At 48.6% G+C, this 16,487-nt stretch overlaps 1 protein-coding gene and 1 long non-coding RNA gene across 7 annotated transcripts in view; one reads left to right on the forward strand and one right to left on the reverse strand.

Annotated features, from left to right (window-relative positions):
- Nucleotides 1–16,487, reverse strand: part of TTC39A (tetratricopeptide repeat domain 39A) — a 38,946-nt gene that overhangs the window by 21,027 nt on the left and 1,432 nt on the right. For 3 of the 5 annotated variants that reach the window (XM_039885845.1, XM_039885899.1, XM_039885872.1), the window contains exons 2-4: nt 9,754–9,858; nt 2,073–2,204; nt 1,129–1,205 (exon numbers count right to left, since the gene is read on the reverse strand). In XM_039885845.1, the coding sequence (XP_039741779.1) occupies nt 1,129–1,205; nt 2,073–2,204; nt 9,754–9,858 (314 nt within the window). Of the gene's footprint in view, nt 1–1,128; nt 1,206–2,072; nt 2,205–9,753; nt 9,859–13,814; nt 13,954–16,487 lie in introns of those variants that run through there. The other 2 variants (XM_039885852.1, XM_039885862.1) reach the window with 2 other exon arrangements.
- LOC120620870 (uncharacterized) lies at nt 36–13,829 on the forward strand. Of its 2 annotated transcripts, none has more exons than XR_005658017.1 (4): nt 36–1,243; nt 3,668–3,782; nt 4,100–6,335; nt 12,898–13,829. It is a non-coding gene; the product is annotated as an uncharacterized LOC120620870 (long non-coding RNA). The 2 variants fall into 2 exon arrangements; XR_005658010.1 differs by lacking the exon at nt 12,898–13,829 and adding an exon at nt 7,186–7,457 and having other exon boundaries at nt 4,100–7,143.

Genomic DNA, 16,487 nt, shown 5'->3' on the forward strand with positions numbered 1-16,487 from the left:
CCCCCCTTGTCTTCCTCCTGTCCCCCCATCCCGCCACCCAGAATGTCAGCACAGGGCCCTCGGCCTGCTCTCTTGCTCTCCAAGCATCGCTGTGGTGCTGTGCACCAACACCCCCATGGTGCCAGGCAAGGAGAAGGCACTGGGTTGAACTGATGAAGAAGATTCTGATCTGGGGAAGCCCACAGGCTGCGGGAGTAAGGGAAGGAGGTCTAACCCCAGCCGGGAGTCAGGGAAGACTTCCCGAAGAAAGGACATTTGAGTTTGGCCATTTGAGTTGAAAAAGGAACGGAAGGATGAGGCAGGAAGAGCTTTCTAGGTAGAGGCCCAGGAGAGCCAAACAACTCAGATATTTGGGGACTCTCGAGACACAGGTGGTTAAAATGGGGTAAGGTGGGGAGAGATTTAGAGGGCAGGAAAAGATGAGGAAAAGCAGAGGACCACTGGCAGAGAGCCACGAACACTGGCCTTGAAGGGGTTACAGATCTGGTCCTGTGGGCAGCAGGAAGCCATGGAATGTATGAAGGAGGGAGTGACACCATCATATGCATTGTTTCTTGCTGGAAACTCTAGGGCTCTGGAGGTGGGGAAGGCCATTCGCACTGAAGAGCCTGAAATTGCTCATGGTTGGCTGTTGCTACCTCCAGGACATGTACATATGGTCACAGCACAAAAACGCCACATAGGCTCTGGAACCCCAGACCATCTCTTCTCCTGCTTTCAGCTGTCTCGTCCCACCTAGTGTGTCAGCTTCTAAAACCACATTCCTTCTGGGGCACATGAGATCGCTACATACATAGACCAGTAAACCTAACTTCACATACAATTCTAAGCCCACCCCAGCCTGAGGAGCAAAGCACACAGACTTTGTGACAGAATTTTCTCTCCTGGACTTCCAGGTTCTTAACAGGTAAAGCCATCAGGTAAGTGAGTCTCGTCTGCTCCCCCTTCACCCGAGAGCCCCTCCTCAAAAGGCCCCAGGGTTGACCCATCTGTGTCCCAGTAATTAGGCCAGGGCCCAGCACCCTCGGTGATGACTGGGAGAATGAGCACCCCTTCCCACCCCTCTCTGCATCTGAAACAGGACCGCCTGAGGTCTGCAGGGTTGAGAGGACATCCTGGGTGCCACACCTTCCGTGAACTGGTCCATAGTGTGGCGGTGTACCAGGTTGCTGAAGGAATCTGTTACAGAGGACTTCTTCCGGTGCCTAAAAAGGAAAAAATGGCCTTGGATCACTCAGCGAAGGTGAGCGAGGGGCCCGGGTTGGGTCCGACCGCATCTCCTGCCCTTCCCATAGAACTTCACACACAGTGAAATCCTGGCAACTCCCCCAAATCTAGGGCTTTCTCACACCCTTGCCCCTGCTGTTGCCTCTGCTTGGAGCACCCTCCCCTCCTCCCTCTGCTCCTAGTCATCCTTCAGGACCCAGGTCTGGCATTACATCCTCCAGGAAGCCTTTCCTACTCTTTAGCTGGACACCCATGATCCCTTGAGCTTCCCTGCATCGTGCTGAAATATCATTGTCTGTGCCTGTCTCTCCAACCAGGCAGTGTGGGCATCAGAGGGGCCCAGGTCTGATGATTCCGTGCATGGCCAGTACCCAGCACAGGACCTAGCCTAGGACAAGCATGAGTGTGTCCCCACTGAATGACGACCGCCTGCACACAAACACTCGGGGTCTACTGGTTCATTAATTCAAGCAGTTAATATGTACTGAACACCAATTATATACCAAGTCCGGTGACTAGTGTCTTCATTCAGTCCCCACAACAAACCTATCAAAAAACACACCCGAGAGGGACTTGCCCAAGGTCAAGTGATAGAGCCAGAATTAAGTGACAGAGCCAGAATTCACCTCCTCTCAACCAGGCCTGGGCCCTGGGAGCCCTCAGTGAGTGGCTCTGACAATAAGGCTCCTGAGGCAGTGACGATAGGGACAGCTCTTAGCACTTGAGGACACATCTTCTCAGCCAAAAGGAACGGCACTCATAATGACATTTTAGGCACTGGAATAGGCCAGGGTGACAGGATAGGCCTCACAACACCTTATCCCTCCCCGCGCTGGGGCCCTGACCTCTGACACAGCAACTGCGCCTCCTTCATCATGTTGCCAGCAAGCAGGATGTCCTGAGGGTCAAAGGTCATCATGGCCTGCATCTCCAGGATGGTGGCATATGTCAGCGAATGGTACATGCTCTCCTTGGTCCTGCCAGGGAGAAAGGACATAGGTACCTCCTATAACCTCAGAGGTAACTGGCCCTGTGTCAATCATCCACCATCTTCTCTCCCATTCAGCATGGGGAGAAATAGAGGTCCAGGGAGAAGAAGAGACTTACTTGAGATCTAAAGACCTCGGATCCCAGCTGAGTGGCTCTGTGACTTTCCAAATCTGAGCCTGTTTCTATTCTGCTGAGAAGACTCAAAAATGGCTTAGCAATGTTGGCCTGAGGCCACGCTTCCCTCCACCCAGGGCTGCCTCTCACCTTCTGCCCCACCTCCCACTGGCAGAGCCCAAGTCTTATCTGTGGGATCTCTTCTACCCTCAAGCCCCACCCCTGGGCTTGTCCCATCCTTGTTCCCGGGACTGCCTCACTGGCCTCCCACCTGCTCCCTCTCCTAATTCTATCATCTGATCATGTCACTCTCTAGTTCAACCTCTCTGGTTAAACCCTCCCATGGCTTCCACATCCCATGAGATAATGCTCAGGTATGGCACTTTGCAAAACGCAGGCCCTGCCCACCTCTTCAGTTCAGCCCTCTTTTCACTTCTGCTTCTGCTCTGTGATCTGGTCACATTTGAGACTGAACTGCACATGCTCTCCTCAAGAAAACCCCACACTTTCCCCACTCCAGGTCTTTGCCCATGCCGCTCCCTTAGCTTGAAATGCCCTTTCCTAATCCCATGTCCCTTGACTCATCCATCTGTCAAGGCCTTAAATACTTCAAAGGCCTCTCTGGGAATCCAGGGCTCCCTCCCCAGACTGGGTACCTCAGGGACAAAGCCTGTGTGGGACTCATCTCTGTCCTCAGCACCGATGTGACAGGACCAAGCAAGCTTGCCTCAGGAAGCCTTCCCCTCTAGCCTCCCTGCTTCTCCTCAGCCCCAGACCTCTCAACTAAAGAGTGTGTTGGGGCTGGGGACATTTAGTCTAACAGAGAGCAGCAGGCAGGGAGGGGTAGGAACAATGTCAGTCCATCTCCATACTTAGAGAAGGCATAACATGCCTGTGCCTTGATTTATGCTTCTACAAAGTAGGGACGATAATGCTGGCCTGCTTGGGTCCATGTAGGGCTGGCTGGGGAGGACCCTTGTCTGGCACACAGTAGGTGCTGCAGAGGTTCACTCCCTTCCCTATACCCCCTTGTTAATTATTTACGAATCTCTTCAGTTCCAGGCTTATGCTGGGAACTTCACGGCAAAGAAAGATGGACTAAGGTTTATAGACTGTTCTGTTGTAAAATCACATGATTTTACCTGTTTTCCTGCCTTTCTCATTCACAAACACCTCTGTACATTAAGTTGCTTTTTTACTTCTGGGTGACTCTCAGGTGATATCATCCTTGGGAGTCAAAGGTTTTTGAAGAAAACCAGTGGTTGGTTGACCCCTCACCAGCCCTCGCAGCTGTCAGGACACCTCCCTGGTCTTTGCTAGAACCACTTTATCTTAGGGCAGAGACTTGTGGAAAGGAGGCCGCAACCTGCAGTGAGCAGAACTCAGGCTTCGAAGTCTCTCAGCCACAGGTTGGAATCTCGTCTTTGCTCAATACCAGCAGTTTGACCCTGGTGAGTCTTGTAGCCTCTCTGAGCCTCGATTCTCCTCTCTAAAATGCATGCCATTAACCTTTCTCTCCTAGGACTCCTGGTGGCTTAAATAAGCCAGGGCCATATTGCCAATGCTCAATCAATGCAAGTCGCTCCACCGCCCGCTTGGGTCAAGGGTCGTTGCCTTAGATCAAAGCTTTCTCCTTGGGGACGGGTTTCCCGGTAGCACACAGATCCATGCCTCCCCAGATTACCCCTTCCCATCAGGCTTCTCTAACTTGCAAGCCCTTGCTTTTTTCTTCCTCTCTCCCTAAACCCCCGCCTCTGCCACCCCTCAGGCCTGACGCCAGGGATTCGGCCCCACCCTCTCAGCGCACCCGTGCTGAGCCCAGAAGAAGGAACAGCCCCGCCTGGGCAGCTGGCAGGCAAAGTGGAATTTCTAGTCTGAGGTCTGAAGCCACCGGCATGCTGCTGGGGCTGGGAATCCTGGCCTCTCCCCAGCTCACCACCGAGAAGCTCCTCAAATGTGGTATGGACTGGAATTTGAGGTACAGAGGTATGACAAGTCCCCTGACCTGAGACATTCCAAGTTTAGTTTGCACTCCACAAAGTTCTCGTTTGCACATAAAGCAGCCAGCCACCTGGCAGCAACAGCCCCCTCACCTCTGAGCTAGACCCAGCTCTGGGACACCATGCCCACTGGGGTCGCACCTTCTGGGCCCAGACCAGCTGTACTGGAAGAGCCCTCGGAAGAGCTGGTGTTGGGACCAGGGACTCCTTGGCCACCTGAAGGTCAGCTAAGCCCAGCGGCCTCCAGCCCTTTCCTACACTGCCAGCAGTCAAGGCTCAGGCCCTCGTCAGTTACTTGTCCACCATCCTTGTCTCCACTATCTGGGCCTCTTGATTTTGACCCAACATCCACTGATCCTTCTTGGGGCCACTGAACCCATCCCCCCATCCCAGCATAAGGCCCCACTTCTGAGGACCTCTCTAGGTGAGGCTGCTGTAGTCTGGAAGGCAGAGGCAGTCCCCCTGCCTCCAAGCCTCATTAAAGCCCCCTCCTCACCCCAATTCCTGTCCCTTTAGACCCCACCTCACTGCCCTGCTCTCCAGCCCAAGCACCTTCTAGGAGACTCATATCCCCAGTCCACCTTCCATCGCCCTGCCCTCTCCCTTCCGGGATCTGCTTCGGCTCTCCTCACTCCAGCCAGGCCGAGTGTCTCTGTTCCTCAAATACACTAGAACTCCCATTACTGACAGGCCTCTGCACAGGCTGTTCCCTCTGCCTAGAAATGACCTCTCCATCTGGCTGATGCCTCACCCAGCCCATCTCAGCTTAAATGTCACTTCCTTCAGGAAGCTATCCAGAGCCGGCTTTATGGTACGTGATCTGTGCAGTTACACTGGGCCCCTTGCCCAAAAAGGCTCCGTTCTTGGTTTAATGTTCTGCTATTGCTGTCTTGAAATCCTTAATTTTTGAACAAGAGACCCCATATTTTCATTTTGCAATGAGCCCCAAAATTATGTGGCCAGTCCTAAAGCCTTTCTGACCAGCCCCTCCCCACATGAGTTGTGGTCCCTATATAACGCCTGGCACCGCTTATTGCTTATTTCAGTGTGTTCTTGCCACACCCTGAGAACAGCTCATGCCTTGCTCAGTTCTGCAGCCCCAGAACCTAGCATGCTGCTGGGCACGGCATTTCATGAAGTTTTGATGAACAAACCAGCAATAGGTGTTCAACCACCCTATCCCATGGATCACAGCCTGACCTCATCACTGCATCCCACAGAACGGCTCTGCCTCTGGAGTCTTAAATGATGCTACCCACCCTCCTGAGCAAACCCTCCCCACCTTCCCACTCTCACTGCCCATCCCCCCACTTCCAGCCTGTCTTCTCTTCCTGACCCAGCTTCCTTCATACCAGTCACTCTCATCCAGATACTCACTGCTGAGCCTTCCAACCTCCTTCTGCACCCAGTTAGGAACCCCTACCCAGGAGCCACACAACTGCCCACCAACCCTGGAGGAAGCCTCCAGCCTCAAAGACAGGCTCACCGAGTAAAGGCCACCAACTCCTGCCAGGCCTGTCATGCTACTCAGATACTTCTCCTACCTCCCCCCATCACCCCAGCAACACTAGCCTGGCTCCTTACTCTCGGCAGGGGACTGTCTCACCCCTCAGAGGAATGCCAGGACATGGCACAAACACAGCCTGAACTTCCTGCACCCCGCACACACCCCTCTACCTCCTTCATTCCCTCATGGTGGAGGAGGGAGGCACGAGGCCTTTGGCCCAACGTAAACTCCTCCACCTGCTCGAGATCCAAGATGGCCCAGGAGGCCGTGGGTTGTGGAGCCAGGTAGGCCTGGATTTGAATCCTGGCTCTGCCACTTATCAATCATAATGACTTTTTCATCAAGAAAAATGAATGGAGTGGCAACCATGTTCCAGAGACAGTGCTCAGGGACAGACACAGCATGAAGTGAAATAAACTAGAAGCGGAGACAACACTACTTGAAGTGACGAACTGAAGGAGCAGCAGAAGTGGGAGCTCTCCGAAGGCAAAATAGGGGTAATGTTCACCCACTGCATAGGATTAGCATAACTAAATGAGACACTGTGTGTACAATGAGGAACAATGACTAAAACTGGACCCCAACATGTTTTGAAGTTTCAATGGCTATGATTGGGGAGGGATGGCCATCTCGAGCAAGAGTTATTTTTCTAGGCATGTGTTTCTCAACAGAGGTGGAGAGGTATTTTTGCTACCCCTCGCCTCCCCCTCCCCGTCACCTCTCCCCGTCCCCATGCACACCTCCTGCCCCCAGACATTTGGCAGTTTCTGGGAATATTTTCTGGTTGTCACAATGGAGAACAGTGAGTGTGCTATTGACATCTACTGCTTAGAGGGAAAGCTCTTAAACTCAATAAGAAGGATCCTTTTCTGGAATGGGGCAGAGGTTAAGATAAAGAGAAGCTACACTGCCTTACGTGTGAGGTAAAAGATGGCCTCACGGGAAGACTGGCCTCTGGATGAGGGAGGGTGAGGCAGCCTCTCATGAGGGTCTGGAGGCGGGAGGGGGCGGGGTTCGTGGTCTGGTACACTTAGGTACAGCTTAAGGGCCTAGGTGCAGCCACGGCATCTGCTTTTAACACTTTCTTCTGCTCTCCAGCTCCTTTCTGTTGGCCCCCTGTCTGCAGGATAGTTTAGAGTCAGACAAAGGTGTGGCCTGGTTTTTAGCTGGGCTTCAGGGGATGAAGGAGACAGGGTAGAGAAGGACAAGCTGAGCAGCTGTGGCCTGGAGCAGCCTGGCCAGAGAGGGAAGGTAGTTGTGTCCTGGGATCCAGGGCCCAGTAAGGAACAGGTAGGTAATGACCAGGTAGGCAGTGGCCCCAAGAAGGATCAGTGGATGTTGGGTCAGATGGAAGTGAAGTCATGGAACCTTCCAAAAGTACTAGAAGGGGAAGCGGCATGTTTGGTGATGGAGCAAGAAAGGGCTTGGCCTGCTTCAGATGGCAGCTGCACTCCTGCTGCAGATCCCAGTTCACCCGGCCCTGCTCCACCCCAAGCCCAGATCCCCTCAGAGGGTGGGATGAGGTGTGGGGACTGCTGCCTGTGCCACTATTGTAAGCATATTCGTAATCATCAAGCCCTGGAACCCCCACCCCCAAAAGCTGGGCCACTGACCATAGCCTGGAGAACAATGGGTTAAGTCAAGTCTAGAACAGGTCAGGCTTTGCAGACTTGGGGGAAGAGGTACCCCGAGTCAGTATTTGCTTCTTCTGGGGAGTTGGGGAACCAGGTGTGGCAGAGGACAACCTACAGCTGAAAAGAGGGGATTAAGGGTGAGCAGGCAGAAGATATGATTAGACCCCTGGTCCCTCATCCCGCCCCCTCAGAATACAGGCAGCCAGGGGGTCTCTGCCCAGGCTGAGGAATGGAGGATTTTTCTCTGGAGAAGCTGACATCTGGGGCGCTAGCTCTCAGCCAGGTCATCCCAAAGCCAGTGTCAGCAATTACAAGGCTCCTTGGCCTAGACTTTCCAGTTGGCCTTTTGAGTGAATTCGCTCCTGAATATGACCATACAGACAGCAGGCATTGAGGAAAGCCCCCCATACCCCCGCCACGAGAAGAGGATGCTCCTCATTAAACAGAAATAGGGAACCTGGAGAAAGCTGAGATTATGCAGGAAAAGAATAAAACATTTTAAAAAGAGATAATATTCTGTGATAATAACAACAACAATAATTACTTATTAGAGTGACTGTTACTTACCAGGCCCTGTCTTACGGACTCACATATTTCAAATATAGATATAAAGAAAAGAGTGAAGAAAAACAAAAGAAAGAAAGAAAAAGAAAAAAAAGAAAGAAAAGAGTGCACCCATAGGAATAAGAATAAAATGTTTTAGGGAAAAACAAACATTTGGAGAACAATGCACTAGGAGGAAATTAATCATATAATTACAGGGGGGAAAAGTCAATAGAAGGATTTAATGATAAGATTGAGTTGATCTCCCAAAAGTCAGAGGAAAATAAAAAGATAAAGAATTGTGAATTGGGGATAGGAGGATGTAAGAGGCTTAGAAGAGAACTGATTCAGGAAGTCAAATATCTGACTTAAAAAAGCTTAGGAAATGGAAACAGAACATAGAGTTATTGTATGAGAGAATTTCCTAGAACTAAAAGACAGTCTACATTCCAGCACATCATAGTGAAATTTCAGACTTGCAGGAATAAAAGAGAAGATCCTAAACATTTCTGGAGAGGGAATAAAGATCACATGCAAAGTAAGAATTAGGGTTCTCGTGGCTACAGTAGATGCTAGAAAACAGGGTACAATGCCTTCAAAATTCTGAAGCGAGGGATCATATTAATGCAACTTTTTCTTAGGACGCTTTTGGACGACATGCTCTAGAAAAATGAGGGAGGGTACAAGAGAGAAAAAGCCGGGATCAAGTAAAGAAAGAAGCAACGGAAGGTGGCCAAAGGAAGAAGCAGCTGGGAGGTGGCCAGCAGACATGTCTGTCCTTCACGGGACAGGTTTCCAAGAAGAGGAGGAACTGAGTGCTTGCCTGATATGTCTGAGCATTTAGGGAAACTCATCATAGCATGAGCTGATGGAGTGGTTATAAAGAGTTCAGGATAAATGTATAGCAAATTAGACAAATGAATAGATGAGACCATTATTAACTCTAGAAAGGAAATGTAATCTTACGATGTATGACTTGTCTCTGCAATGAGCATTAGCTATATAGCTATAATAATGTAAACGTTGATTATTGATCTGGCCAAATATTGTGATATGTTGATAAGAGGAGGATGAGGTAAAGGAGAGGGGGCAAGGGTTCGAGAAAGCTAAATCCTTGTCTGTCAACAGATGACGTTTAAAAGTAAAAAGTAAAATAGAGTGAATTTTATGGTATTTGAATTTTATCTCAATTTAATTTCAGTTTTTGAAAAACTGAAAAAAGTGATAAGTAAAGAAAGAGTATTATGCTGTAGGTATAAAAAAAAGAATCAGTATTATAAGCATATTAATTAGAAATAAGGCAGTAACCACTAGAAGAAATGGCTAAATGACTGTCACTTGTACCCTAAAAGGCTTGAGTAAAGGTAATTCAAGTCTTTAATGCTTTGGGGAAAAATAAAGAAAAAGGAGCTGTGTTAGAACTGATGGAGGAGAAACCCCCCGTAGATTCAGTGGGAACAAGAAATCAAAATGGATGAGGTGACAAGAACCTAAGAGAAAGGAAGTCACAGTGACCTTGGGGAGGGCCTGGCTGCTCTCAGTTGTGAAATGGAGAGTCTATTACGGGTCTCTCAGGGGTCACGGTGACCCAGAACGCTGAAGGAGTTCAGTTACATGGAGATCCTTTCACAGAAGACCTCTGAATCTCCATGATCCAACATCCCCAGCCCTACACTCACACTCGGGCTAACACAAACACACACGCACACACCGACCCCAACCTGGGCCTAAGCCTCACCTGGGCTTGAGGTAGCTGAGTGCTTCTGAGAACTGGTTGGTGAGGAAGAGGTCCAGGGCGGTCATGCACTGGTCCAGGGCCTCGTGGAGGCTGCCCACAGAAGTCCTGATGAGAGAGATACGGGGTGTGACGCGGGAGCCCCAACCCCTCTCCTGGCTGAAACGGAGCCTTGCAGGGCCCACCCGACCTCCTTGGTGGGACTTGGGTGCCTGTCACAAGCGCCTCCAGGATGCCCACTCTGTACTAGGACACGAGGACAATTGGGACCCACCTTTAAGTGTTCCCAAAGGTGAGAAGAGAGTGGAATGGGGTATCATCTGAGTTCTGGTGGAGAGGGGCCAAGGACAGGGGGCCAAAAAAGCCCCAGGAATAAATTTACCTTACCTGTCACAAGGGTAAAGGGAGTCTTTATGGCCCTTCTGACCCATTGGGCTTTTCTGCCCCCCCCCCTGGGGGGCACAGCCCACCCACTAAATCCCACTTCAGTCCTCTTCTTCCTCCTTCTCTGGGCTTTCTGTGCCCTCCTTAGGCTGCACTCTAGAACCCAAGTCACTGTCACAATGGGCTGTAGTGGGCAGTGGACCTTTAAGAGCTGCCCAGGGCCTCTAATGCTCAAAGGTCACTTTGCCAGTGGCATCTCCTCTATATTCCAGTCCTTACACTTCTCTATAGCTCTTATCACCTCCTGACATATATTTTTTACTTATTTTTGTGTCTATTATCTGTCTCTCACTAAAATATAAGCTTCCTGAAGGGAGTCTTTGTGTTCGCTGCTGTATCCCCCGCATCTAGTATCTGATACAAAGTGAGGTTTTGATGAATATCTGTTAAATGAGTAATGAATGAGTCTAAGGCTAGGATTGCAAATCTCTGACCTTTCTGGATTCAACTTCCCCATCTGAAAATGAGAGATGGAGCTAGGAGATCCCAAAAATCCTTTCTGATGATCTTGAGAATGTCTCTTTTCAAGACATCTCTTTTGAGTGAGAGTAGGTTCCAAAATGGACCTTGATGATCTCGCTGAAAGGAGATCTTTTTCCTCAAAAGTTAGTTAAGAGACAGTCCCTTCTTCACTAGGTAAACTCCTACATTTATCTTAAGGTCCAGCTCGAACGTTTTCTCCTCTGTGATGATATATCAGCATATTTTCCCAAGCAAAATGAAATGTGTCTAGTTCAAAACTGAACAAGATCTTGTTCATTGTCCTAAATCTGTTCTTCCCCAGTCTTTGCCACCTTAATAGATGACACCCTTTTACTTAGTGTCTCAAGTCAGAAATCTGACAGTCATCCTTGACCCATCTTTCTCCCTGGCCTCCATCATCTACTCCATCACTAAGCCCTGTCAGTTCTACCTCCCAAACATCCCTTGACCAACACCCTTCTATGCCCAGGGCCCTCCAGTGTAGGCCTTTATCATCCTTACCCAGGTCTGACAGAATACGCCCCCTTCCACTCCTGCTCCCTCCCGCCCTTTCTCTCTCTGTTAGACCATTTTATTCTATATTTCATGTCTCTTTGCCACCTCTTGACTCTTTCTGTTAAGAGTCTGAATAATTTCTTTAGACTTTTCCATTTCACTAATTCTTTCTAGGTGGGTCTGATCTGCTACTTATCCTGTCTACTGAGTTTTTCATTTCAATGATTATACTTTTTCTCTCCAGAAATTCCACTTGGCCATTTTTCAAATCTGCTTGGCCAATTCGGGCAGTATTTTCTTCCCTGCTTATTGTTTCAAGTCCACCTTTGATTTCTTCACACATTTTATTTATTATTTTTTTAATTAATTAATTTATTTTTAATTCTTTAATGTCACTGCATATTTGACCTTTTACTCCATCTACCTCTCCCCTCCCCCCTTTACACATTTTAAACAAAATTATTTATATTCTATATATCATAATTCTAGCATCTTAGACTCTCAGAAAAACTAATTCTGCTATTTCTTACTCCTGGTGCCTATCACTCAGAGTGACTTGTTTTCTAGCGTGTTTTGTAATTTTACCACAAGCTCCTATTTGACGATCCTTGTGGGATGAGGATACATTCCCCCAGGGAGGATTTTCACTCACTTTGGCCAGTTTCCATGGGGTGCCACCACCCTGAGTCCACTTAAGTAACTTTTTAAGTTTAGTATTTCCAGGACCACAAAAGGCAGTGTGTATTCAAACACAAAATTTGTGTGAGGGCAATATTTCTAACTTTCTAGGGAGCCTTTTGTCCCCACCAGAACTGTTGTCTCCCTTTGCAGGTGTGTGGGTATTTTTTTTCTGGTCAGCGCCTCTATTTGCTGAGGACACCCTATGGAGGTCCCAGATTGATGTGGTGGGCGTGGGGGACTAGGCTCCAGCTCCTCGCACTGTGGCTGGGTAGGCCCACAGGACTTTATTTCCCATCCCTTGAGTGGCTGTGGAAATTCAAGGTTCTGGGTTTTTGGAATTTGTAAATAACCCCAGGTTATTTACCAGCTTCATCTTGTTTACCAGCTCAATTTCAGCTCCCTCTTTATTCTTGGCTTGAGAGGATTTCTGTTACTTGTGTAGGAACTCAGAAATGTATTTTAAAAGACAACCCGCCCAGCCTCAAGGGAGCTTTTTTAAGGGAGAATGGTGGAAGTATTATTTCTCCTAATCTGTCCCTCTCATAATAGCCAAAATTATCTTTTTAAAACCCAAATCTGACCATGTCACATTTTTGGACTTGAAACCTTTCACTGCGTTCTCATTATTCTTAGGACAAAGACCAGGTTCCCTTCAGTGGCCAAAAAGGCCCCACTGGAAGCAACGTGTCTCTCTCTTCGTGAGGTAGGGATAGTGCCTTCCTTTGTGCCCAGAGCTTAGCCTAGTGACTGGTGTTTAGTCCACCTACCTCAGTTGGATGAATCAATAAAGAGGCAGTGAGCGCTTATGGTTGTGGGTGTTTAACTGGTGTTCTCTCCTTGAACCCTTACTAAGCCCTGTGAAGTGGGACTATTACCCCTACCACAGATGAGGAGACTAAGGCACAGAGGAGAGGTGACTTTGGCCAAGGTCACATGCTGAGCATGGGTTCTAACCCAAGTTTCTGCAGGAGTCAGTGTCCATCAGCTCAGGCCCAGAGGTCAAGTCCATTGTTCTGGCTTATATCCATTTCTAAATAATTCCAGAGCCAAGAGCCTGCCGCCCGTTTCTGCACACACTCCACAACCACCACCACCTTCACCCCCCACCAAGGAAGAGGTTCTGCCTGTTTGGACCAACTGAAGAGAAAGATAAATGGACAGATGAATGGACAGACCATGCAGAGGCACATGTTCCCTCCTCTGGCAACCCCAGCACCTCTTCTGCTTAACTGTAGTGAGGTAGGTCTGAGGTGACCTCTCCAGACTGGGAGCTGCTTCAGGGAGGCCCTGGGGCTAATTTTCCACCCTCTTTCTCTCCCACAAATATCCACCAATCTCCAGCTCTGGGCCAGGCCTAGAGACACAGAGCGGACACAGGCCTGGGCCTGCCCTTGTGGAGTTCAGCGTCTAGAGGAGCAATAGATGCAGCCAGAGCCCTCAAGGCTGTGATCGTGGGAGTCTCTGAGGGCTGAGGAAGCCCAGAAATGAGGGTGGGGCATTCAAGGAAGCTTTCTGGAAAAGATGGCACTGAGTTGAGCACAAGATGGAGAAAGAAGCCCGAGAAAAGGAAAGAGTATGAGCAAAGGGCTAGAAGCATGGCACCATAGTGAGGAGAAGGCACAAGCCATACGGTAGGGCAGGAAGACAGAGGCTCTGGAAGGCCTGCTAAGTGGAGGGGTAAGGAAGGCGGGCTAGCTGGCTGGGGAGCTCAGGAAGGCTGGAGGCATTGGCCCTATTAGACTTAATAACAACATTAACAACCACCCCATCACCACCAAGAAAATACCACTTCAGGTTATCTAAAATGATGACTAATTATTTCATTCAGTCCTCTCACTGGACTTGAGAGGCAGGCACTCTTATTTGCATTTGACAGATAAAGAAGTGAAGACAGGAACCTCGTCTGCTCCTCCCAGGAGCCTGGGAGAAGGCAGAAATGCTTTCTGCAAGAGCAACCTCACCAAACCTTTCTCCTCTCCTGGCTGTGACTGAGATCCCCACTTCTCCAAAGGTTGTCCCTGTGTCTTCAAGGTCTTTCTGTTCCAGGCCACCTCACTTGGCCCAGGCCAACATATTTCTGACTCCTAAGTGGTGGTGGTGGCCTCTCCACTGTGCCTTGGGGAAACAGAATTGGGTTGGGAGGACGCTAAGCTGGATGGAGCACGAAGCAGGGCTGGTGACCAATGTGGGGAACTTTGGCATAGTTGGGGAGGGGAGCTTGAGGCTGAAGTGAGAAGGAAGCTGGAGGCTGAAAGGGAGTGCCAGGCAGCCTGAAGCCACCCCATTCTCCCCTGCTCTCCCAACTCCCTGTTTTAATCTGCCTGGAAGCTGCTACCTTAGTGCATAATGGGTAGCACCGGGTGGAACTAGGGGATCCTCAGTCCCCACTAGGGACAGAAAATACCCTACCTCCTGCCCTGTCTCCAGTCAGGGTGAGATGGGTGTGAGACAGTGAAGGCGGGGCAAGGACGTCACTCAGGGAACAGCCTGGAGTCAGAGATTGCTTTTACTCCCTGCTCCACTATTCGGGGGGAACTTTATTTACTTACTTACTTATTTTCAGGAGAGAACTTTAACTCAGCAGATGAGGCAACGTGTCTATGGGGACCTGTAGCTTCCAAAACGATGTAACCATGCAATTCTTCACTTCTTTAAAATGACTTTTTCTCTTCTCTTTCTCCTTGATTCAAACTGGGCTTGCACTCACTTGCTTTTCTTTCATCCTTCTGCATACCTGCACGACCACTCCCTTAATCTTTAAGCCCTTAGGTCAGCATCGAACAGTCTTATGAACAAAGTCTCAGGTCTGTTGACCACAGAAACAGAGTTTGGGTCAAACTAAAGATAACATCTTGTAGCTCCACACCCATGAACACAGAAGGATCCCAGTGGCATTCCCTTGAAACCAGACAGAACTACACCATGACTGATATCAGGGCCTTATGCAATGATCAACTGCCTCCTACCCTAGCCTCTACCAAAATCGGTAGAGCCCACGACCCCAACTCACTTAGCTACCATGACTAATGAGTTTTCCCCTATATAACCTATCCTCTAGATGCAATTGGGGAGTCTTTGAGCACTAGCTCACCTGCGTCTTCAGGCTTGGCGCCATTTCTTTAAATAAACCTCTACTTTCTTTACTACAATCCCCATCTGTGTCTCCTTTGGCTTTGATGCGTGCAGGTAAAATGAATCCCTTGATTTCAGTAACAGTAGCCAGTCTAAATTGCAAATGTAATTGTGACTCTTCTTCCAAAGCGTCCCCCTTAGCCACACATAAAGTCATGTGGCATGGGGTGAGGTGGCATGGCCTAGGACAGCATGGCCTTCAAGGGTTTTGAAAGTAGACAACCTGAACTCAAGCTTCAGCTCAGCAATTCAAGCTGGAGAAACCTGGGAAGGTTTTTTAACCTCTATGCACTTTAGTTTCCTTATCCATGAAATGGGATTGACAAAGAAATGGGAGATAATGAATAACTCTACCTCCCAGGGCTTCTGTGAAGAACAACTGAGACAATGTAAGCACAATAAAAAGTACTTGGGAGATGTTAGCAATTGTTATCTTTTTCTTTCTAAGATTATGCATTTCCATCATCTCTTATCAAGCAGCACCCTTTTTATAATGAAATAACTTTAAAAATTTGAGTGCACCATAATTAACTTTATAAGATTAAGTGCACATATCCACTCCTATGGGGCAAACTACAACACTCACATATGTGCAAAGGACAATTGTATGAGAATATCCATTGTCTGAATAGCAAGACACTGAGAACCACCTCAGTGTCCATCAAGGAGGCTGAATAAATAGTGGTTTCTACATCAGGTGGTATATCATACATCAGGGCAAGTATGGACCAGAGCAACAAGTGTATGCAAGGCTGAATCTCAGAAACTGAGTGAGAACGATTAATGCTGTGTGACTTCATTGGTATAAAAATTTTAAAGTAAGAACAAACTACGTATTTTTTAGACTTACACGTATTCAGCAAAAGAATAAAAACAGTTAGGAAAACGACCAAAATTCAGGATGGCGATTATCTCTGTAGAGAGAAAGGGGGAGAGGGTCCAGAGAAGCTTCATTCAATAGTCTCTGTCATGGTTCATTTCTTTAAAAGAATATGAAATGAATGGGGCACAATGTTAATATCTAAAAAAGCTGGGTGGCAGGGACATAGAGTTCATTTTGTTATTTGCTATATTTTTCCAAAGGCTTAAAATATTTTATCATTTTTAAAGTGCAGATTTAAAGCTCATTTTGTTCACCACAGACCTTCATACACATAGCCGAGCCCAGAGCAAGCAAGCCTTGGAGGTGTTGTTGAATAACTGAATAACTGAATGGTGAAGGTGGTACCGTTTTGCCCCTGCTCTGCTCAGACCCCACCAGGATGGCTCCGACCAGGGGTGGAGGCAGAGGCAGATGAATCTGTGTAGCCTCAAAGAAAAGTGGGACCTGGGAAGCATGCAGGGGGCCAGGTATGGTTCGGTATGAGGAAGACCCGCCAGTGCCAGAAGAGTGAGCTCACTGCCCTGGAGATCTTTGCGGGGCCAGAGGAATTTGGAGTTGTTGAGAGGACTCAGGCTAGGATTTGAGCATGCAAGGAAGAGGGATGAATGTGGTTTCTAGC

Source organism: Pteropus medius, unplaced genomic scaffold (genome assembly GCF_902729225.1).
Source record: "Pteropus medius unplaced genomic scaffold, Ma_sr-lr_union100, whole genome shotgun sequence".
Lineage (NCBI taxonomy): Eukaryota > Metazoa > Chordata > Mammalia > Chiroptera > Pteropodidae > Pteropus > Pteropus medius.